The sequence below is a fragment of the Daktulosphaira vitifoliae genome, unplaced genomic scaffold, assembly GCF_025091365.1.
Source record: "Daktulosphaira vitifoliae isolate Bord-2020 unplaced genomic scaffold, ASM2509136v1 Scaffold_2, whole genome shotgun sequence".
NCBI lineage: Eukaryota > Metazoa > Arthropoda > Insecta > Hemiptera > Phylloxeridae > Daktulosphaira > Daktulosphaira vitifoliae.
This window is the reverse complement of record NW_026099573.1, coordinates 10467465-10493784: the sequence shown is the minus strand read 5'-3', so window position 1 is coordinate 10493784 and position 26320 is coordinate 10467465. Positions and strand designations below refer to the sequence as shown.

General features: G+C 25.3%; 1 protein-coding gene across 1 annotated transcript in view; it reads left to right on the top strand.

The window, feature by feature from the left end:
* The first annotated feature begins 5470 nt into the window (after nucleotides 1-5470).
* Nucleotides 5471-26320, top strand: part of LOC126897695 (uncharacterized) — a 60765-nt gene continuing 39915 nt past the window's right edge. The window contains exons 1-2 of the mRNA XM_050671484.1: nucleotides 5471-5955; nucleotides 23397-23513. Coding sequence (XP_050527441.1) covers nucleotides 5763-5955; nucleotides 23397-23513 — 310 coding nt within the window. The 5' untranslated portion in view covers nucleotides 5471-5762. The remainder of the gene's footprint in view (nucleotides 5956-23396; nucleotides 23514-26320) is intronic.

Sequence of the window (26320 nt, the reverse complement as noted above, 5' to 3'; positions counted from 1 at the left end):
ACTACACAAAATGAAGAAGTACGTTATTTGTTAATTTATATAAGCCTTACAATAATTAATTAATATAAACACAGTATAATTATGGTTAACTGTAAAAAAATTTAAAAATTTCAAATTTTGCAAGTACTTTTTAAATATAGCACAAGTATTAATAGGAGATTTTTGAAAAAAAAAAATTATTCAATTACATAATTTTTGCAATTAGTGATTATCTCGAAAACTTATTTAATAACTGTAATTCTAATTCCTAAAAGATTAGAAATCAGTGATGAAATTCCATTCGGAATCTACCATCACATTGTTTGGCACAGAAAATATTTGATTTTTTTGTTGTGAAGTGTAATCCAATTGTTATTACATGAATACGTATACAAAAATAATTATAATACAGAAAAGGTCGTAATGTATTATTGCTTATGGCTTTATCGAAATATGACTGAAATATTAATTAATATGATTATTTTCATCATTACATATTTTACAAGAGCTTTCTTAATATGCAGCGTCTGAATTTCTATAAAATATTTTTTTTTAATTACTGTAAAATCATTTAACTTCTATCACTATCATTTTTACTAATTACATTAATCGACTTTGGTATAGCTGATGAAAATGAAATAAAATTAATTAACATGTGTGAATATGTTACCATTAAACATCCACAGCACAGATAAGATTGTTAAGTTATCCCAGGCAGGAGTGTAACTACACAACATTGACTAATGGCAATTGAACTATATTGCAGTGTGAAGAGAGTACTCAAAAACAGAAAAGACACAGGAGGTTAATCGAGGATTCGGTAGTAGATATTGAAAGAGGAAAAGAAAATTTTGAAAAATTGTAAAAGAGAATACGGTGAGGAATGTCGAGGGAGACATAATATTATGCGTAGAATAGATTTGTTATTTGTGTAAAAAATATTGATTGAAAAAGCCAATTGTGTGGTAAGTAAGGTAAAATTTAAGAGGTATGATAAATTATATGATAAGCTAAGTACAAAAGAAAGTGAAAATAAAGTTATAGACTTGTAAAAGTAAGCGAAATAATTTCTAAAGGTTATCACGAGTTTAAATTGTGATAACGCATACAAAGTGATGATGAAAGGGTGCTAACGTGCGATAATGTGAAAAAATGTGCAAAGAGAATTTTGAAAAATTACGGATTGAGAAATATCCAACAGAAACATTAATTATTTTCTATGAAAATATGATAAAAATACTAGAGAAGTATAAGGAAAAATACCGTGATACATGTTAACTGACGTTATAATGTTAATAGGAGAAAATAGGGAGGAAAATGATAAAGAATAAGTTGGAGTAAGACAAAGTAAATAGAGTACAAGTTGATAAAAGAGAACACGAGGTAGGTGAAATGAGGAGATCTGTGTCAATAATCGAGGACGTGATAGGAGAAGTAGACATTTTTAAGCATATAGAATCTGTTTAATTTTAATAATTGGAAATAAATTTTCGTTCATTATAATTATACTTAATTTAAATAGATATCTATTCAGGAATATGTTTTTTCTAGTCAAATTAAAATAAATTTAGTAACAACTATTAGTGTTCTAAGGTTTGTTTCAGATTGTACAGTAAAACGATGATCATTTGTACCTTTGTATATAAATTAAAAGGTATTCTATTAATTGTTAATTTTTTCTTCCATTTGTAATTCATAATCAGTAACATACGAAATTTAGTTATTTCTCTGAGTATCACACATTGTAAAAATAATTAAAAAATCGTAAAAAAAAAGAATAGTTTTTCATTTTATTTTTCCCTATGGGATTATGAGTGATGAAATATTTTTACAATACTGTAGTTCAGTGAAAATAGGAGTAGTAGAGTAGCTCTTTGTATGATTATGCGCAAAAAATAAATGTTATAACAGTGATAATATAAGCCAAGTTCATAATTCATAGCTCCAGCTTGACGTTTGCAACGAAAACCTTTTTTTGTCATCCGTAAAAATAAGCTTGAATATTTTTTAATCGTTCGCCCTGCTAGTGTCTTGTTAGATTTATGTGAAATGCTGGATTTTTTTTTTATTTTTGTCTTCGTGTAGAATTTTTGTTATTGTTTTCTTAATCGGATTAAATCATATACACAGTTATGATTTTTCGCACATTTTCAAAATATTATAAATTGTACCTAATTTATGACATTAACTTTAAATTTCAAAAAATTTCTCTCCATCTATTCTATTGGTGAATGTCACACTATTATGATATTAGAATAATAATACTATTATAATATGTAATAATTAGTAAGAACAATCATTATATTCCCCAGAGTTGCTTACAATTTTGGTACATGTTTGCCATGGAGGAAATATACTACTTTATATATTTTTATATTGCTCTGTAAAAATTTCAATACTAAATTATTGAATATCAATTTCATGCTATATTTAATTATTATAATATAAACCAAATTTCCTCCAGTTATAAATGTATGACCTAAAGTTATTTTAAAATGTTTTATTTATTGAGAAATGATTTTAATATTAGGAGGACAATAAATTGATGCAATAATAATATGATTAATATTTATGGAAATTGAAGTAGCTTGTATAGTATTGGAAGTAAATTATGTTTAATTTTGGAAAATATAATAATAGCTGATTCCACATGTGCAGTACCATTTAGGTGATCAGCTTTATATACTTGGAAATGTTTTGAGTATATTGTGTAGTTAATTTCTGTAACTAAAACTAAGTTCAATTTTTATTTCGTCATGTCCGTTCTGATTCATGTTGTTCCAATCACTTGCATTCCAAATGTTTATCAAAAAATATTTTATCTCTTATAATAAAACAATCATTACAATACAAAAACATCCAATTGACCGCTACTGGTCACTTGGATTTGGGTCCCTTTACAAAAGTATTATCTACAATGAAAGATCTATTTTTTTTTTTGTTGTTTAAAGACTTTTTGTAGAATTCATAAAGATCTTTAAGAGCCTAACAAATATTTTGCTGGTTGAGTATTCTACCTAGAGCACAAGTTTGACTTTCATCCCATTGTTTAGAGCAGTCTGATATGTGGTGATTATCACATCAACGCATATATTTAGGTCTATGGTTGCATTATGTTTATGTGTGCTTTATGTTTACCTCATACATTGAATAATAGTAGATTTAATTAGTGTCAAGTGGAAGTTTAGGATAAAGGTGGCCGACCCCAAATAGATGGGATTAAGGCGAGAAAGAAGAAGAAGAAGATTGAATAATAGATTTTTTAATGAAGGTTCTTTTATTTAAATTTTTTTATAGAAAAGCGAAATTATATTAATATTGATTATTTAGTGCTAGTACTAAATTAACAAAGAATAATGGAAGTGGAGTTTTTTTAGAACATTTGTTACATGACGCGTGATAAATTCTTGGCCATTAAGTACTTATTTTATAGTGTCTATTGAAGTAGTGTGATGAAGATGTCCAATAATAAACCAGAAGACTTTATCTTCCTTAAGTTGATCCGTATGGAAATCTACGTTTTAATTTTTTTAAAAGTGAATTACTGCTCTGTAATATTCCGAATATAGATACTTAATTTTAAGGTTTTTGGGCGATAATTTGTAGCTAAATGATATCTGTCAATAGTTTAACTTGTTTACAGAAAGTAGTATTTTGCGAAATTATTGAAGTTAAAACAATACGTAGAGGTAGTGATTTTTTTTCTCTGTGATACCGGATTAAGAGTCTTAATTAATTAATTAAATAAGATAAAAGCGCATTAGAATATGCATACATGTAAATGTGGTACAACGAGTTTTAACAGGTTTTAATAGTCTTTTTAAAACGCTAAGTAATGTTTTGTAGAGAATACTAAATTGTGCAATAACGATAAATGTAAAACAGGATTACTTGTGATGCGTGACGCTACACAAACTTAAACTTTTTTTTTAGGTTTATCTTCTGACTAATCTGGACCTCTAATTATCTGTTAAAGTCGTAAAATTCATAGAAGTATTGTCAAGTTTTTGTATGAAAATAAATTTTACCCAACAAATCTTTTGACAAGATAAATATTTTAATTAGATTGAATTTATGTTTTTTTTTTACAGATGTGTTATACAATTTAATAATGTGCATCATTTTTTTTTTAATTTTATAATGATTTTTCTAAATAACGATGCATGTTTATTCTCATATATTTTATTATGTCATTCATTATTTCAGAAGAACTTGTAATACAAGAAGAAAAATATCGAATATAATGTTGGCGGCGATGCTGGATATCAATGCATCAAATCGTTTGGGTTTTTTCCCAACGTTTTATCTTTTCGAAAGAATCTGGCAAGAGGAGGAAAGATATAAAAAGTAGGAAATTCGATATGTGGTGAACAGTAAATGAGAAATGTAGTACAACGAATAACGATCGGATTGCAGACGGCGTGTTTCAATCCTCCACACTCTTTGCTCCTGTTCAAAAGCATCTGACAGTATATGTACACAACAAATGATATAGACTGACTCTTATATAAGTATCAACATGAGAGTTGAGACTGTCGGATTTTTTTGTGTAATAGTCTAAAAACATTTGAGAGAACCACACTTGAGAACATTTTTTATGACAGCATAGCATAACTAACACAAATTATTATTTTATTTTTTACCTAGTAAATTTGTTTGATGATTTTATTTGAACGACATACATAAATGTATAGTAAGACTAGATAAATTTTTATACACAATATGTTTATTGTAACAATTGCTTTTCTATGTTTAAGCTAAACTTAAATACATTTAATAATAATAATTATGATTTAACACGTATATGACTGATTCATTGGTGTGAATACTCCATTGTGTAGGTAATAAATGTTAATATTTAAAAAATAAATTATTTATTTCACTTATAACCATTTTTTCATCAGAATTCAATTAGTTTCCATTGGAATTTTCATGTGCACAAACACTATGGTATTTAATAAATGAATTTTGATCAAATATTACCTCTCATCTATAAATATATTTTTAACTGACCGACCTAAATTTTTTCAAAGTTCTTTAATCTTTTTTTCGAAAATATAAAATTATAATCTATTAAATACTTAATAATTTATGCTATAAATACATTAATTTTTATTAGCAGTTAATCTTATGCAATTATATGGTGTAATTTTTTAGATGAAATTATGAACATTTTTGGAAGAAAACAAAATTTAATTTAAGTCCACTTTGATTTGTTCTAAAAAGTTTACTTATAAATACAAAAAAAAAAATAGATTATCCTTAACAGAAAATAGCCATTCATTAAAGAAAAATCAAGTTACTCACAAAAACAGTGCAGCAAATAAAAAGCACTTACAACTATGGCATTGCACTAAAATGGCACTGAAATGTATAAGGTTCCATTATGTCCATCACACATAAGACGCGCTGGCGCACATGGAAAAACGTAACGTGTGTTGTAACCTTTTACGTACTTTCCGTTCAAGCCGGGCGACACGTTTAGTCGCATTTCGGGCGCTATCGCCGTACCACCGCCGCCGTTAGGGTCGGTTTAAGCTTTTTCAATGTACGTTCGAGACATATCATGTAATTCGTAAACACATTGTCTAGTTAATAATTTTCAATACGGTTTAATTGTGATACAAATAGAGTTAATATATTTTCAAAAAGTCTATTTTAATAAAAGTTTGAATTAATGAGATATTATACTAACCGTCGAATGTACTACAGTCAGCGTTAATATGTGAGCTCTGTGCGTGCCGCAGGCCATTAGTGCGCGTGTCGTGTACTCGTTGGTCGTCATGTCGGCCAGGGTCACTGTGTTGACATTGGCCGCCGTTCTGGCCGTTATGACCACCAAAGCTTTGGCCAGCGAGTACCCTGAACGTGAGTGTTGTGATACCATTGATATACCACCGCCACCGTCGGTGTCAGGTGCTGTGGCCGTCAAATCAGCCGCCAGTGGTCATACGACCACCGAGGAACCGAAAAAAGGTAACTCGTTATAATTACATTTTTTTTTATTGTAAGTTATTGGAACAAACATTTATCTAAACAATTTTTTTCTTGTTAAGTCGAATAGATATTTTTCTGAATTTATAAGCGTCCCCAATTTGATTCGGTTGTATGGTATTACACTCCGAACCAGACATGGTAATTCTTCTATTACTAAATTAATTTGTTCGAAAAGTAAAATAACCAGAAAGCGATCCCGTTGAGTAGCAATAGTCTAATTTAGGTTAATTAAATATTCTGTTACTATTAAATTATGCAGTTTGCACATTACATACGAATTCGAGGGTTTTTTTTTTTTTGTTGTAACATAACGGAAGCGTTGTATTAATTATTTACCCTCGGCATAGGATCCATTGATTGTGCAATACGAGGTATACTCGTTAAAGGTCATTTGTAAAATTATCTAACTAGTATCTAGTTACTTCCACGTGTACAAATTGCAATTTTACTAAAATATTACTTTACACGTTTTCATCAACAAAATATTTCACGTCAACCAAGTAGACTTTTGCAAATGGATAATTTTGTGTGGGTCCGTTACTACAGTGTTTCCTTACAAATGTGTCATACATTTTTATTAGAATTCGTAAAGTTTTATAAATTGAGTTTTTCAAATGCATCCAAAGTACTCGCGGACGATGAAGCAATCGACGTATTAGTAGTACGCGAGATTGTTTTTATGGATAAAACGTGAGGGTTGAGACCTTTTTCTAGAATAAGTTAGTAGACAGAAATGAAAAAAAAAAAAACACGCAACCTAAATATGGTATTTACATTATACTTAGGAATCAATAGAGGTTAGGGCTGAACGTAAACTGCTGGGTTATTAACATTTATTTGTATGAATGACAAATGATTATTGTTGAATTATATTATACTCATAATTTTTCATTATATTTTTTTGTCAAATAAAAAAATGTAAATTTATTGCGAAGAAAAATCTATTGAAGAAGAGAAAAAAGATATCCAATTCATAAAAACGTTATTTTTCTATCACTTTTGTTCCAATTAACAATTTTTAAGTAAATTATTAGTGTAATTATTGAAAATCGCAGGTTAAAATTTACAAAAGTAATGAAATAAATATCAGAAAATAAAAAGTTATTAATTTGTAAGGAAACTATAAATAAAACTTTCAGTTTACAGAATAATAAAGGAATAACAATTCTTGATGTAGACTCATCGAATCACTTCACTGGTATTTATTTTGTAGTATTATATTATATTTTAATTAAATGAAGTATTAATATATTATAGCTATCTGATAGATATCATCAAATATATTTATAGAAACTAAAACTGATTATCAATTATTAATATTTATGCCAATAGCTTAATTAAGCAAAAATGTCATCGCTGTAAGAAATTATTTAAAAATTCCCGTTTTGGGTTGGATTAGTGTAATTTTGACACAAATTATCAAAAATGAGTACACAATTTAATATTAACAGTTTAAATACTATTTAGAAAAAAATTTCTCTTGTATTATATGCTTTTAAAATATTCAGCATATGTGTGTGAAAATTCGAATAATTTTTGTGCAATTATCCTTTTGTAATTTGAATATTAAAGTTTTGAAAAATAGATACATATATAATCGTTTTATAAATGTAAATAATATTATTTGTCAACAAAATAAAACTTTGATAATTTAAAACTTTCGCATTAAAGATAATTAACTTGATTTTCTCATAGCAATTAATATTCAACTGCTTCAGGGTGCAAAAGATTGGAACTAATTTTCTGTTAATACAATTAAATGGGATCGTCTGGAAACGTAAAAATAACCTATTTTCGCAAATTATGTTTACGAAGGACCATAATCTACAACTTAATCACTTCATTTTTTCATTAAGTCAGGAATTTTTCTATTTGTTTATATTTCAAGTTAAAGTTTAAGTTAGCAATAAATAACTTTTATTGGCGTTTCTTGTTTAATTAATTTTAATGAATTTTTTACTGTACATTAAACATAAATCTTTATTTAAAGGTATCCTTTTAATTTCTTCCAAAAAATTTTGTAACGAACTGTATTAAATTTACTAACATGAAAATTTCAGGGCCAACATATATAAAATAATCAATTACATATTTTGTACAAGTTAAGAACAGTCCCAGATTAAAAGAGTGTTTAGAGAGGATGGTCCCCAGGACCCATTTTGAATGCCTATTTAGGTATGAGCAACCCAAATTTTAAAACACAGTAAATATTTTTTGTAATTTGAAATTAAAAATTTATTATTCGATTAGGTTGAATTATAATCTTAATGAACTATTTGAAATTCGTTTTGTTGCTTAATTCTGATTTTATATTTGAAAAAAAATTAATTTTACAAAGATAAAACCAATTAATTACTTATGTTATTATACTTATAATTTAAAAAATACTTACAATTTACTAGAGTTATCCAGTAACACTATTAGAAGAGGACTAAGGAGTCTTGCCTCCTGATTTATAAAAAAGCTCCTTCAAAAATTTACAAATTAATATTGATTAATATGATGAACTTATTTTTACGACGGGGGAAATATATTACGATACTCAACAATTTTTTTTTTATACTTGTGATTATAGAATTATAAGGCTCTATTTAATCCACGCTAAACCTGCAGTACAACAGGCCTCACATTTCTACAAAAAGAATTGTTCTAATCTTCGTGAATAATTTTCCTAGTACAGCGTCAATAAGCTCATTTATTAAAAAAAAATTTTAAAAATCTGAAATCGACAAGTACTTTTTTTCGTATTGGTCAATTGTTAATGTTTTATTACATAGCAAAATTTCTACGGAGAAATGAACTTATCTTGTAAGAGATCCTCGGGTCCCATATTGGCATTAGTCTTATTCTGGCTTAGTGTTATATGTTGTCACTCGAATGGCTTTTATCAATAAAAAAATTATACAAGTTACTGCATGCAAATAATACAAGTAATAACTGATTTTGAAAAAAATTTCGCTCTATTTTTGACTATAATATAAGGTAAATGAAACTTTAAAAGTTCAAAGTGAACAATATATTGACATATTATACTACAAAAATATTATTAAATGCATTTACATAACGGATATGAGATACAAAATAATTGTAAAAGTTCTAAACTTCTATGTATTTAAAAGTAAAAAATTGGGTAACGATTATTTTTTATCGATATTTGTTGTTTATTTTAATAATCAAGATAAATAAATTATATCAGGAATCTTTTTTAAGGTTTTACATTATTTTATAATACTGCTATATGAAATATAACAAATAGCATATCTATGTTTTTTTTAAACATTAATGATAAATATTTAATAAAACTATTAAAATTATAATTTAATAATATAAAATATAAAATAAATATAATAAATCTATTATGCTAAATTTTTTTTTTAATAAATAATATTTAAAAAGTTATAATAATTATAGCTTTTGTTGGTCGATATTTAATTTCATTTTAATAGTAAGGCCTTGGCTGTAAAGTTTTTGGTTGGGTTTCTGAAACCAACCTTAATTATTAAATAAATCATTGGAAATTATTTTTCATAAATGAATAAAAACGTCAAACTTGAATACACTATACAAAATATTTTCATTATCTTTTAGCAACTTTTGGCTGATTTCATTGTAAATACTTGACATTGAAACTTTGTGCAACTCATATAAATGGTATTTATTATTAACTTTGAAATGTTTACGAGATGCATATATTTGGTCTTTGATTTTCCATTTAGGCAAACACAAATATCCAACTGTAATTTTTAAAGTAAAGATCTTTAATAACATATGCAGGGTAATCAAATAAACATAAAATATTTATTTTCTAGAAAACTATTGAATATTTTAAAATACCATAAAGTAAAAAATTGTTTTTCCAAAAGAATATTTTCAATAGTATGTGGTTAAATAATTTTTTTTTATCTCTTCGGGATAAATAATCTAAATTAAAATTTTCTTTAATAAAAATCCCTATTTTTAGTTTAGCGATATGATAGAAAGAAAAAATTAAAAAAATTTTTATGGCTATAATATTTTTTATTCAATGAACCTTCTGTCAATACTTATTAAAGTTTATCGATTTTTGACAAATTTTCTATGAATAATTTGGCGTGTAGCTTACAGTGTCGTAATTTCTTCTTGGTGTCACATAAACAAGTTTTTATTGAATCGTAAAAACAATATATCTTATGTATAGGTATTTATAAATATCGATGTTAATTTATGAACCATTGTAACAGATTATTGTTGCATCTACCATACATATCATAGATATTTTATGAAAAACACTATATATTGATTTCAACGATAGTTAAAATATTCTAATATTTCATTTTACAGGGATCATTGAAATAACAATAATTAATATTTGATTAATAAGTTAGATGGAATTAAAGTGGCTATAATTTTCTAATTGAACAATATTTAAACACAATGCAACTAAACACTACATTTAGATCAATAATGTGCATGTCATTTTCAATATCAACTAAGTCTCATTCATAAAAATTTTAAGTCATGTATAAATTAAATATTTTTTATATTTTATATAAACTTTTATAAAACCAATTCTTTGTACCACTAATTTGAATTGGTATAAAGAAGATTACCTGAAATATGCTAAATTTTTTTTAGAATTATTTCCTTATTTCTTTTTTTTATTATATCAACATAATTTATGTTTAGATAATATATGTTTTTCTTTTTCAATGATAAAAAAAAAATTTTTATCGATACAATCTACTTTTTATATGTCAGCTATCGCTTTATACTTTTCCTTACAAGCTTTCAATCAATTTGGATCAACAACACTAATGGGATTTTAAGGTATTAAATTAAAACGATTTTTATAGGTACTATGTAACTATGAACGATATCGCGTTATTTATTCGATTAACTGTTTGAATCCTTTCAATCCATTGTAAATTGAGCTAAGTCATAAAGGGTAATTATAATATACGTGACGTTTAGAATAATGCTTCTCTTCTTAAATATAACAACAATTCAATTTAGCTTACTTCAATTGTTTTAAGTTTAGTATTAAATGATATTATATGAATCAAGAACACAAACTTATTTGAATATCCATGACTCGTATTAATTTCAATAAAAGGAAGATGACTTTACTGAACTTATATTAAAAATTTCAGACACACCAACATCATTTACGAAAAATTTATATTTACTTTTTTTCAATATTATCATAAAAATAGGCCATCACTACGTCAATCTGACCGCCCCGCATTGCGTCGTAGTAAGTAAACCATCAAAGATTGCGACGTTGAAGTTTTTTTTTTTAATAAATATAGAAAGAAAAAATATGAGTGTAGGGAATAGTTTAAACATAATATTTTATTTATTCACGCTATTTATGGCCTATTAAGTTCGGTTACGGCCTTCTCCGAGAGGAAAAATAGTATGACAATTATACTATTTCAATAACAAAAATATTTTAGCTAAAAAGGTATTAATTTTAATATAATGTGTTTTATTATTATTTTTTTTTTTTTTTTTTTTTTTAAATTTATTTTTTAAGTAATTTTGAGAAAGGTTTTTTTTGTTTTTGTAAAATAATGACATTTTCAAAATTAAAATTAACGATGAAATACAATTTTTTTAATCAACATTTTTTTACATCATATTAACATTATTCAGTATTATAATTTAATTGTAGATTCATTAATTTAAATTTTACGTATAATTCATTTAAATCGCAAAGCAATAACCTTTTTTGATATCGTTTGCTTGAACCATATATTTTAATCCAAATTTGAAAAGTGATAGATGTAATTTTGTGCACATAAACCAAAGTAGTGTATAAATAGTAATAAATAAGTTTATAATTAACTTTAAATTAAAAATTAATAAATATACAATGTCTAATAAGAAAAGAATATTAGCTTCGATGCGAAGCTGAGAAGGTATTGGTTTTACTAAGATGTGTTTTTTTTTTTTTTGTCTGTTACCACTTTTTCTCAGCTCTCATCGAACCGATTTCTTTCAATGATACGTCAAAAGATCATAAATCTTATCTTGTCGAAAACATTACCCTCAAAACTTGAAAAAAATCCCCTTGTTCCCCGTAAATAGGGGAAACCTCCAAAAAATATACAAATTTAAAAATGGCTAATTTTCGAAATTTTTTCAATTATTTTTACTTAAAACTACCATACATTTTTCAAAAATGACCAAATCAATATAATTTTTTTTTTAAGATGAATAATGTCTTTAACTATTATTTGATATATTTTTTTTATAAATCTGATCCTTTACCTGCCCACAGGGGGGATTCAAAATGACAACTTTTTCACGAAAAATTAACTCTTTCAACTTAACTTTTGAAAGTGTTCAAGAAATACAGACATATTTATATATACCTTAAATTAAAGCTTATGTAATATTCTTTATTATGAAAAAAAAATTGTTTAGATTTTATTTTGTCTTCACGGTGAAAATGGATACTGTATGCTATTTTTGAGTTAAAATTCTTGATTTTATATTTTACATTTTTAACTTTATAATACTATAACTTTTGGAAAAATGTATGGATCAATATAATTATTTTATGATAAATACTATTTATATACCTCTTTACATCATTTTTTTAAAAATAAAACCATTTCCCTTTATATATATATATATATATATATATTCATATATTACAATTATAAATTATAAAACTTGTAATCAGTATATAAATAATGAAATAGGAGATCATGTAGGTTTTGGAATAATCGATCAATTTCTTAAAATTAAACACTATCTACAGATTTGCATTGAAGTGTTTATTATGATAGTGATTTTCATCACTGTCAGATATCATCTATACTGGACCAAACTATGTCACGTCCCCACTGTGCTGGCTTTTTTAAGATAAATACTATTTATATTTATATATTTATTTATTCATATATTACACTTATAAATTATAAAACTTGTAATCAGAATATAAGTAAGGAAATAGGAAACCATGTAGCTTTTTTTGATTATTAAATACATGTTTGTTAAATTAAGTATGTATAAAATTTGTATGTTCCGTCATTATACGTAAACATGTACGTCTGAACTTGTGAAAGTGAAATGGTTTAATATTATATAATATTATAATATTATATTTGAAAAAGTACTAATAATAGTCTTTGGGAAGATTGAAAACTTTAAATTAATCTTCTCAAAAATAACAAATAAAAGTTCCAGGGGCGTATCTAATGGTAATTTATTATATAAAGACATCTCAAAAAAGATAGAATCAATAAGATTTTTAAATATTGTAGTAGGTTAAAGAAATGTTTAAAAGCAAATTAGTATATCATATGAACTTGGTTATCCCATTAAAAAATGATTTCTTTATGTCCCTGAGTGATTTTAATACAGTAAATCATATAAAATAATGTCACTTAAAACAACTCAAAAATATTTAAACCATGTTTTTTAATGAATTTTTTTTTATTTAGATTTTTATCGTCAATTCTAAATGAAATAATAAGCGCAATAATAACCTATTCCCATTAAAATATATACACTGAGATGATAACATGAAACAATTTTTAATTAAATTTTACTTATAGAAAATTTAATATATTTCAATGGAAAACTGACGATTTTTATTTAATTTGACACTAAATAATAAAAATATTTAAGTTTTTACATCAACACATATTATTATATGGGATAATATAGTGTTTATTCCTTAGCTCTAGATAACCTATGTATTGATATTCTTTGCCCATTTACTGTTTTGTATCAACTATTATGCTTAACACCTTAAATAACCATTGGTTCAATATCTTCAATTCTTCACTTCTTTTCTTCATGATTTCTGTAAAATTTGTCTTTTTGTGTACTTAATAAATTCTTCTAAAAGCGTTAAAGTAAAAAAAAAACATTAAGTTTTTATAAGTTATTCCTTGAGAAAAAATGAAGTTTGATTGAAAAACATTCAGAAAATTCGGACTAATGGATTTTTCGACGTAGAAGTTATTAAAGATTCAATCTTGCCTTATCAATTTAATTTTTATAATTAAATATTCTACAGAAAATATTTATTCAAGCATTATTTAAAATTGCACTATGGAATTACTTTCCATTTAAATTTATATTTATATTAATTTTGTTCAACAAATGTATCTAGCCAAAAAAAAAAAATACTTAGAATATTGTAGTCACATTTTGTTATTGATAAATTTTATAAATTTTACAAAAAATTAAAGAACTTCCACTCTACAATTATGTTGATTGTATTTTTTATTGCGTTTTAAAATTAATTAAAAGTTAATAATTAATAATTTAAATAACGTATATATTTGATGCCAAATAATGTTTTCCTTTGCGAAAATTTTAAATTTTCAATAATTTTCAAGAAAAAATCGACTTAAATCATTAAATGATCCTTCTGTATATTCAAAAAATAAGTTATTCTTATATTATTAAAAATAGATGAATAAATATTTTATAAGTTCTTCCTAATAAAAGTAACTTTGTTTTTTTTTTAATCAACCAAGTGGAAAATAATTTAAAATAAATTTTTATCTTCTTTACAGTTAAAAAAATTGGAAAAAATCTAACTTTTAATTCTTTTTTTTACATCAGTATTCATAGTACGCAGTCTTTTATCGTATTCTGATAATATATTCCTCCGTTTTTCTGACACGTGAATAAATATTTAAAATATTAAAATGAGCGTCCTCGAACGCGATAAAGAGAAATAAAATGTGTATCAGTATATTATAATACTGAAGTGATAATAATAACCAATTTTTTTTTACCTCGGGAGGAATAAAATGTAAATGAAAGATATATAAAATACAGGTAAAATTATTAAGACAGTTATGTCTATACAGAGTGTATGATAACTATGTCTCATATAATATCATCAAAAGTATAAAATAAAATATAATTTTTTCTTTTCAGAAGTATTTAGCACGCTACATAATATAATTAATAAAAAAATATGTCTACTTTTCTTTATCCTTTATATTATAACAATTTTAGTTTTTTTTTAATGGAAACGTATGTGTTTAACTGATTAAAAATAATAAAATTATCTAGATAAAAAGATTACTACTAAGTCACAACTTTTAAACAAGTATTCTGTAAGTTATGAACACTTAAAAATATTGATTATTGGTGAAGCGTGGGATTTTTTAAATTTCTATAGATGTTTGAGCCGCACTTCTCTTCTTGTCATAATAAAGAAATACTTATATTTTTTTTAAAATAATGAATCAAAAGTTGTTATTAATCTGTCATTTTCTTAGTTAGATTCTTTTTTTTATTTCTAATCCAGTTAAGCACTTATGTTTCTATTCAAAAAACTAAAGTTGATATAAATTTAAGAGCGAAAAGGAAATAGAACAAAATTATTTTGTATTAATTAATATGTGTAGGATTCTAATAACTTCTGAAAAGAATAAATTATACATTATATTATCTTATACGTTAGAATACATTATGTAAAATAGTTATTGAATCACTCTGTATTTTTAACTTGATCTCTATAGGTCAAGTTTATTGAAAATTTCAAGAGAAATTTATTTATTTTCATTAAATTAATCTTTTAAGTTTGCTGAAAATCTATTTACAAATGAAATAGTATCTCATAAAAACTATGCACAATTTTCTAGAAAACATATATTTGTTAGTTTATAGTTAATACTGACAGTTGACTGCAACAAAACCGAATTATTAATTTTTATAGTAAATTGATTTATTTTTATTATGCGAAACGCTTGAAAAAATTTGAGTGGCATTTTTCGTTCATTTAGGACATTATGAAATTTGTACATTAAAAATAGCGCCACTTTATAGTTAAATAGTATTACTTTTTTAATTTTTTCAGGCGTCTTAAAAGTCTAGGATACAGTAATGAATTCTGATTAATAAATAGTTGTTATAGAATCTAAAGAGGCGGGTGTAATTTTTGTCTAGTTAACTTTATTAAATGAAATAAATAAATATGTTTTAGAGTTAATTTCATCATAAATATCCTTAAAATATACGCCTACACGTAATGTTTAGAATTTATTTAATTATTTGCTCTGCTATTTAAACGATCATTTTAATTTAGTTTCTTAAATTTATTTAACATTAAAAATGTCTATAAATATTTAATATTCAATAAGGAGTAAACTTAGTTATATAACTTTAAAAGTTAATAATCATTTGTTAATTTAAAAATATAAACTTAAAAAGCTATTTAAAAAATGACAGCTTACCATTCACTTTTTTTGACAAGTCAATTTTATAATGGTAGACAACTAAAATATAAAAGTTATTAAGAAGTACATTGAATACCTCTCCCTCTAAATCAGCAAAAGTTTAGTCATTCCTTAATGGACATATTATTAGTTTATCGTAGTAAATAATGTTTTAAGATACACAAAACATAACCTAAAAATAATATTTCAAAGCTCAAAAGTAAAATCAATAACTTCTTTATTTCTCAAAAAATATATTCACGTTATGTTTGAGATTTTATAGATAAGTATGGCTAATCTGATTCATGCAAGGTAATAATTTATTCGAAATAAAATAATTTTTAAACTTTAACAAAGAAGTGTTTTATTTTTATTGATAAAAAAAATGACGAAATTTTCATTGTATGAAAAATAAGTTCAAATGCGTGTACTTGTAAATAATTCAGTTTCATTTTAAGCTCGGCTTATATCATGCAAAAATATCCATAGTTTGCATTTAGTTAAAAGATAAGATCATAGAAAATTATTATTGCTATAAAATAACACCAAAATGTTAAAATTCTTTCTGAATCACAAACATAAACGAAAATTAAAAAACTCGATCAAGGATTAAGCTACAATTAAGGGAGTTTATGTTTTCACTTTTTTTTCTCGAAAAAAAAAAAACAAAGCTAATATTTAATTGAAAGATATGATGCAAGTTTGGTTATTTTTATCGCTAAATATTTTTCTGCAGCTGTTTCCTCCCACCTAGGTATTGAAATGTTGATAACTTCCGAATTATTGGTTCAAAAGTTTTATCAACAAATTATTTTTTAATTAGATCTTAATTTAATAATTAATCTAATTAAATGTGTAAACTGCCATTTGAAAAATTCAATTTGACTTCCTTAAAATTTTATAGGATGAACATGAAAAATACTTTAGAATTTGGTAAATTGAGAAAAATATGTAACAAAAATAAATCAAAAACAAAATTGTATTCATTATCGATAAACCTAGTAGTTAATGTTAAAAGAAAAAATTTTATCAGGCTAAAGAAAGAGTAGCTATTGGGTAGAGAGTGTCTATCTCTGATATCTTTCGCGTCTCCCGTAGCGCTCGTGTATGACCGGTTCGAACGTGTTCGAAACTAGTCTCTCCCATAACAAGTGTCCGTCATTTTTGTTTATGGTTGTTTTTTTACGACTAATCTTAGTCCAGCGACGAACTGACTACCCGTCCCGAAGTATCAATGGTTAAGAAACCTCTTTCATTTGGGAGAGGCCGCGACGGCCCTTAATGGGCTTATAAAGTGTTATCTAAGATAAGAAATTTAAGCTTCTTAAATAATCGCAAATCTTTCAATTATTGAACCATTTATAGTTTTTGTTCCATTTTGGAGTTTTTAAACATTACTGGACTGAATTTATATAACTCATCGTGTAATTGCGTTTTACATAACCATTTAATATTAATATCTACTTAATTCAATCGATTATTGCCACTCTCGCTAGTCATCTCAACTCTCATCAGATAAGTTTACAATTTTATTTACTATTGTGTCACATTTTATTATATTGTTTGATTAGTTATTGATAGTATGTAAGTTAACCCTTACCTTTACTTTTTAAGTTTTGATTTTTGCAGAACTGTCAAATAAATTTTCATATATTTATATGAATTAAAAACATATGTCGTAATATCTCTAATTCTTTGCATTACGCATCTTACATTTATCAATAAAAAATTTATAATGATTGTAAATTTTATAATTTAATCAAATATAATTATAATATAATCGGTATTTTATATTGCTTCTATACAAAAAAATAATTTATTTATCTATCATATCATTTATTCTGTTGCACACTAGTTATTATACAGTGTTCAGTAAGTAAGGAAACAAGTCAATTGTTATAAACGATGAGAACGATAGAATGTTTTCTTATTTCTGAACATTCTATATACGTATTAATTTTATTCTATGCATCTTAACTTAAAATAATAGTCATGTTATGTTCAATTTAATACAATTAACTGAGAATGACTAAAATCGCTCATGACAATATCCCAAGATGGGGGTAATTAAAGATAATATAAAAACACTGAGTTCTACTTGCACGTCCACAAACGAACGAGTCAGGCTTTTGAAGCTCTGAATTTAGTATAGTATTTAGAATTCTCTTGTCAAGTTTATTTCTCTTAACAAGCCGCGATCCCGTGTTGTCGTCAGTACATATTAGTGCAATGCTTATTTACTTTTCTGCGTTTAAAACTTTTTTATTTATCTATTCAAAAATTCGGAAGTCTAAAAGACAATCATTTAAATGATGTTGGCCATTTTTGAACGTCACTGAACATTTTGAAATTTAAATACAAAATAAGTCAATTTGTATTGACCCAATTATTTAGAATTAAAAACCTGATTAAAGAACGCAATGAAGCAATATTTTAGTGTTGCTATATATATTTCAATATATAATAGATTATATATGTATAATAATTTTCAAACTTTATTTAATTATTACTGACTAGTTCGTACCTTATACATAATCACATTACTTGGTATTCATGTGATAGCCACGGCCTCTTCTTTGCCTTAGTGTATAATTATAAGTACTTACTAGTTGGGTCACTTTTAATAATTTATTTTTATATCTACTTTTCATTATTGTTCTAAACCCTCGGACTCTACAATCCCGTTAGAACCTCGATGTTAACCAAATGACCAAAATCCAAACATTCAAACTTAGTCAATAACACCCACTTATACCATATACTTCTTTTTTTGATTATTACACACATGTTCCTATTATTCATTCCTATATTATTCCTTCTTTGTTTCTACAAATAAATAAACCATCACAATACTAACAGACAAGCATCTTTTTATATTAAAGAGTTTCATGTTACATTAGCAAATCAATTATTTTTACAATTTAGTTATTTTTAATGTATTTAAGTTTTTGTTCGAGCACTTTCTAAACTTTCAACATAATTAATTAAAATTTTCATGTTAATTAAATAATGAATTATCTGAATGAAAAAAAAGGAAGTTTCAACGAGTTTTCATATTTAAAACGCTATTTAAAAAAATTAGTTGCTCTGAATGAGAGCATTTTTATTTTAATTTTTCAATTGATATAATTTTTATATAATGAAAGTTTTTATAAAGGTCCATTATTTTAATTTAATATAAAATACCACAAAACCTATTTGTATCACAGAATATACATTTTCTTTTCATAGAATTTGTTATTTAATTTATTTTTAATTCTAATTGATATAATGAATTGTTCGATCTAGATGATACCGACAACATATTAGTATGTACTGTCTATGTCAATGAAACAAAACTCACATCATTGCATCAAACAGTCGGTATGGCGTGTTATTACGCTGATGAGCACATTATGTCTTTAAACACTTTTGTACCAGGCAAAACAGTTGGAGAGAAAAAAAAGTTGCACGAATAAATAAACCAGCCCAAAGGTTGTTACAAAAAAGACAATGATGTCTTCTTTTCTTTTAGCGTTTTATAATTCTTAAAAAAAAATATTTTTATATTTTATTGCACCCATTTTATAGTGACATAATAAGTCCACAAAATTATGTTGTAGTTATTTTACTTTCGTACCATCATTATATTTGTTTGAAACAGGATTATTATTGCAATAAATATTAACAGTAAATGGTGGCGTGAACTCTATAAAGTAGTGCACTACTGTGTCGAGCTAAATAAAAAATTACCAATCGACATTTACTCAGCGTGTACCACAAAAAATTTTCAAAAATGTTTTATGAAAAATCATAGGTAATTTTTTTTTCTATCCAACGTTAAAATTTTTATGGACATCATAAGAGAATAAAATTATTTTATAAGTATTTTACAGAAAGGTACTGTAAACTCTTTGATCATAAACTATATGAAAACTATCTAGCTTTTCGTAGTCATTTATTTTCGAAATCCATTACCATTTGACACAAATGATCATACAGCATAAGTAATATTCTTACTGAACTGTGTATGTCTAAAAGATAAAATATTGTATGCTTATACTTCTAGAAAGACAAATTTGTAAACTCATAAGTCATAAATATGTCTATGTTTGTTTACTACGCAAGTGTTAAAAAAATCTCGAATTTTTTATTAAGACTAAATTCAAACAAGTTGACTAATATACATCAAGTAAAACAGATATATATATATATATATATAAACATATAGTTTTTATCTAAAACACAGATTTCAAGTTTGAAATTTTAATTAATATTCTATTAAGTTAATATCTTTTAATCTAATATAATATTTTTAGAAAAATAATGTTTGGTTATGTCGTAACTTAAAAGATTGAACGAGAATAACGTTAAGTGAATGTATATTACTAGAGTACATGTGATAGTACAGTAGTCACATTATGTTCGACTGACACTTTAAAGATATCAGAGTTGTTTAAGAGCTGTTATTATAGAAAGGATAACAGCGTATCACCAAGGTATATGCTGGAGCGAAGTATGAGACACAAATACATTGTGTACTTCAAAGAAAACCGAAGTATGAGGTGTAAACAAAGTGCAAGACACAGATACTCAAATAGTTCATTTTTAGAATTTAAACAGTTCGTCAAATACTGATAATTGCACTTATAAAATTATGTCTTCAAAATTAATTTTTTTGCTTAAATATTTTAAAGTAGTAATTTGAAAATATGATCACTTAGTTCTTTAACTTTTTTTTCGATCCATAGGTTGACCTTTATTTTCAGTTGGATAATTTTATATTATCATCTATCCTAGATTTTGGCAAAGATTTCATAGAGGCTGTTAAGAAAATATTTGGCGTCGATTCAGCTGTACTGACCCAATTGCATTCAGTTGTACAATACGAAACCGTATTAAGTTTATATAAAAATCTATATAGACATATGCGATTAAACCATATTATTAAGAAATTTGTTCGTAGATAGGTCATATTAATAATTATTAGTATCAAAAGAATACATTACTAATATAAAAACGGTTTAAATAAAAAAGATGTAACTGATTTTAACAACTAAATCCAACCTTGATAATATCGTCATGTATTACTGGATGTTAGTTAATTTCGATCGAAAATTATTTATTTAAATTTTGATATTAGGAAAGTATAAAAATAACTGATTGAGGAAGCTGTGAATTTTAATACCATATGTGTTATATGATATTAAAATTCACCGCTTCCTACAAACTATGTAAGAAAAGTTTTTTGCTGTTATACGATACAAACCTTAAATACTATTAAATTTTATGACGCTCTGTTGAAACTATGTGTCAATTATTGAAAAAAATGTTAAAAATGATAATTCAATTAAATTATCAAGACTTTCCGAATCGGAACCTTCACTATTAAAACGATTTCACAGATAAATTATTTTATAATGCTTATTGTTTTCTAATTTTTCAATTTAGTCATCTAACGAATTTTTAATCATAAGTTAATTTTATCAATGGAAAAACCTCCAGTTAATTCACTACCTATTTTTCACTATTTATCTTTTAATTAACTATCTACTAATTTTTTGAAAGATTAAATGATTTAGTTATTACTTAAAAAAAAAAAATTACTTCAAAAATTTACAAAAATAAAGAGGTTGGATTTAAACCTATGGCCCACGGCGTTGAAATTCAAAATTATCCAAAACGGTTTAACAATATAAAGTCTATGACTGAATAATATCTATGCTTTACAAAATAAACATTGTACCATAGACCTTAAACACTATAAGCACAGAATTGATAAGATCTTATCTATTATGTGGCATAAGTACCTTATGAGTAAATGTCTATATATGTTACATGATAAAATGAAGAAGCATAGACATACCAAATAACCTTTATTAACCAGGGATATATAATAAAACATGTTATCTATGATAACAACAAAGACTTATTATAATACCATAGATAAAATAAATTTTATTTGTGATATAAACGTATAAGTTTTATCTTATCTGTGATAATACTGTAATGATACTAATAATAATTGTTTTTCTTCTAAGTAAATTTTAATTTAATTTGATATTCATATATCTATGTTAGTTTTTGTTTTCCATTTTACATGTTACTGTATTTATTTAATTAGTAAATATTTTTACTTCAGTAAAAATATTCAATAAATACCATAAGCCTAAATTGCAATAGTTAGATATTAAAGTATAACTGAAAAATTAAAATTAAAATATATTGAATAACGAGTATTAAAATTAATTCTTGAAAAAACCTACTCAAAAGTGATAATTATTTCAAATCATTTTCTTGAAAGTTAGGTTAAATTATTCACACAAGAATATATTTTGCAGAAAGACTTTATAAATGTGTAATTTGTATAATTTTATTCTCTCATAGTTCAAACTTACCAAGACACATTGGAATTCATATTGGAGAAAACCCATACAAATGTAAAGTATGTTTAAAATCATTTTCCTAGAAAAACAGTTTAATTAATCACAAATGAACACATTTTAGATAAAGATCGTTCAAATGTGAAATATATTTAAAATAATTTCTCGAAGGTTATGTTTAATTAATTATACAAAAACACATTTTAGAGAAAGATCGTTTGAATGCGAAATTAATACAATGTCATTCACTTATAATTCTAACTTGACAAATGACTCAAGAACACATTCTAGAGAAAGATTGTTTGAATGTAAAGTATGTTTAAAATCATTTTCCTTTAGGTAATTTTTGACAAAACATATCAGAACATATATTGGAGAATTTCTATATAAATGTAAAAAATATGCTTGAAATAATTTTTGTTGACATATAATAGATCAAATATAAATTCAATTTTAATGAGCCATATGAAATCGGAGTTAGTTTTAAATCATTAACTGTTATGAATTTTTTTTTATTGCATGCAATATTATCCCATGAAAATAAATTTAGCAATTTATACCTTTACTATTTTATAATAGTATTGAGAAGTTTTTATTCTGACTTTTATAGTTCTACATATTTTAGTAGTGAAGCAGAAAAAAGTTTAATGATAAAAATAGTCATGCCAGTGCCTCACCCCAAGTTTATATTTTAAAATGATAATACTTGTAATGTATAAGGTCTTCACAAAAAAACATACTTACAGTTGTTTACATGAATAAATTCAACTCGAATAAATTTAATAACCTATTATAGGATTAATTTACTGGAGAAATATCTCTTCAATAACCCTAAATAACATTTTTTATAGTACAAAAACTAAGATTGTTTTTTGCTTAACAGAAAAGAAGAATCAGCAAGAAACGCTCAACTGCCTGTTAGCGAGATCTCTATGTAACGAAGACCCATCTTGTTTCAAAATAATCAACCTCATACCGAGTTTGTGTGGCAACGAAATAGGTAAGTCCATTAGTGGGTATGTTAACGGGTATATAATAATTCACAGCATGAAATCTGAGTATAATGCAATAATTGGAACTACCTTACGGGTGTAATTACTGGGGCACGAGAATTTTGAGCTGTACTTGAATCATTTATTCGACGAGGCTTGTTTCATGTCATCGTGTACGTGAGTGTGTCTTTGATATTTTTGATCTTTTTGATAACAAAAGGATTAAGTGAGTTAAGTGCACAAAGTTCTAATAAAAAGCAAAAAAATATTACAATGGACGCTGAACAAAAATAAAAATCCTAAGAGAAAAGTCCTAAGGTGCGTAAAACGCGGTACGTCACTAGTGGGTGTTTAAAAAGGAAAGTGTCTGCAGATATTTTAACGGAAAAACTTTTTGCGTGACTAATTAATCATTCAACAAAAATAAAACCTGCTTTGTTAACATTACCATTAATATATTTTTATTTTATTTAAAAATAGAAATGTTTTTTTCACAATATGATTTATTGACCAAAGGGTTAGATTCCATTTGCATCAATCATATATTATTTCGACTAGCAGTAACTGCATTACAATTTTAACTGTTTAATATACTGATGTTTTAAATTTCACGTAAAATTTTGAACCTTGATCGTTATAAATAATTTGGATTAAATATAAAATTATAATGATTTTTCCCATTATGGTGTTTTATGCATAAAAATGCTAGCAGAGTTAATTAGTTCAATATTAATTTAAGACTTTAATTAATTGTAAATTAATTCATTATTTTATTATTATTACATCATTATTTTATTTTAATTTTTAAATAAGCTCGCTTAGTTATTAAAATATTTTGTACTCAAAATAATACTTATAATATTTACTACAGCATACCTTATTTTATATAATAACAATGTATTTATGTTGTAATATTGTCGAGTTCGATAATACAAACAAAAATATTTTATAATCAAAAAAAAATTCAATTCTTCATTATTATTAAACAATATAACTTTAATACTATACTGTTTAAAACTCTAAAACAACATAATAGCAAAATTTTCTTTACATCTCACATGTGTTGTAGTTTGATATCGTTCATTATGTCATGTTTTCGACTTATTTTTTTATTTTTCCACTTTTTCACTCTCGCTTAGTTATTAATCATAATTTTTTTTTTACAATTCTTAAAAATCTTTCTTGCTTTACCTAAGCTTCATCCAGTGGTGTATATACATGAGAGGTTACCTGGAGTAGCTATCCTAGGGTGCCCTTGGGACGTCTAAGTCGATGAATATGATATAACTTTAGTAAAAATGTATGTAATTTTATTAAAATTCATGTTTTATTTTATTTATATAATAAAGTATTTCAACATAATAGATGTTTTTAAAAGTTTTTTTATTATAATATTATATTATATTGTGTAGTGTTTTATTGTAATATGTTAACATTAAAAATAATGATTTTTTTACAATTTTATTATTTTTTCTTTATTTGAGGATAATCGTAATTTATATTTTTACGTTTATTCATATTCTAAGTTTTTTAATAAGCTTGAAATCAAAGGAATATTAGAAATAGCGTAGTCAAATATTTTTTTCAGGATACGCTAATTTTTTTTTTGCTCAATAAAAAATTTCAGGCTTCATTTCGTACAGTATTATAACAAATCTCATTACCAAAAAATTAAATTATTAATTAATTTATGTTAATTTTTTTTAAGAATAATAATCAATAATTAAAAATGAATTAAATTTTTGCAATAGAAATAGTAAGGTTACATTATATGTTAAATTCAAATATAACATATTAATATTCTTATAATTATAAGAATACTTCTAAAAATAATTTTTTGATCAATTGATTTTGATTTCTCAAATAATAATTTCGTATTTCTAAAATATTTAATAACTCAATCAAAACTAAAAAATAACTATGTCCAATGAGCATAATCGTAATATAATCATTCTCTTATTGCAGACAAAAAGAATGTGTTAATCAAAGACCAATTATAGATTTACTATTAATATATAAGTTGTAAACTAATCTCATTATAATATAGTTTAACTTTACAAGGACCCCGAGGAGGATCCATCCTTTTTTTTTCGACAGTCGGCTTTACTGTGGACCGCACTGGAACTGCCGTTGGGCATTACTTCAGGGCGGCTCACACCGTCTATCTAATTCACACCACCACGTTGTGAAGCTGCCCGAAATTAATCAAGAGCTGATTCGCAACGTGGTGTGGCCCCCTTCCGTTAACCGGAACCCAGAATGGGAACCGTTTGGGAGGGTTGGTAAAATAACTCACAAAACAAAAACAAGAACCTAAGGCACCGGCCTAAACCAGTGCCTCATGTCCACCCTGACAGCACCCGAGGATACTGTCATCTCATGGAACAAAGGAAAATGAAATAATAGAGTTAGAAGAAATTAACCATTTTACATAAATATAGTCGTAATCAAAATCTATACAATCATTAACTAGATAAAAAAAAATATGACCACATGGTTACATAACCAATAGAAATAAAACATCATTTAATAAAAAGCTACGCACGGTAAAAGAATACAAAAAGAGAAAAACAAATATACCACATTACAATAAGATGTCCAAATCCATATCATTAATGTACAGTGCCATAATGATGGCGATGTCAAAATGAAAAAAATGCTTCTCCATCTTTGAAGTTGCCGGTAACAGAAAGTAAAAATTGAATGTGATGATGTTGTGCCAAAGGTATATAGATGACGAATGAAGATTCTTTTTTGAACATAACCCAGATTTTTTTTATGCCGGCTTGATCACACACGGGAGAGGGTACTTTAC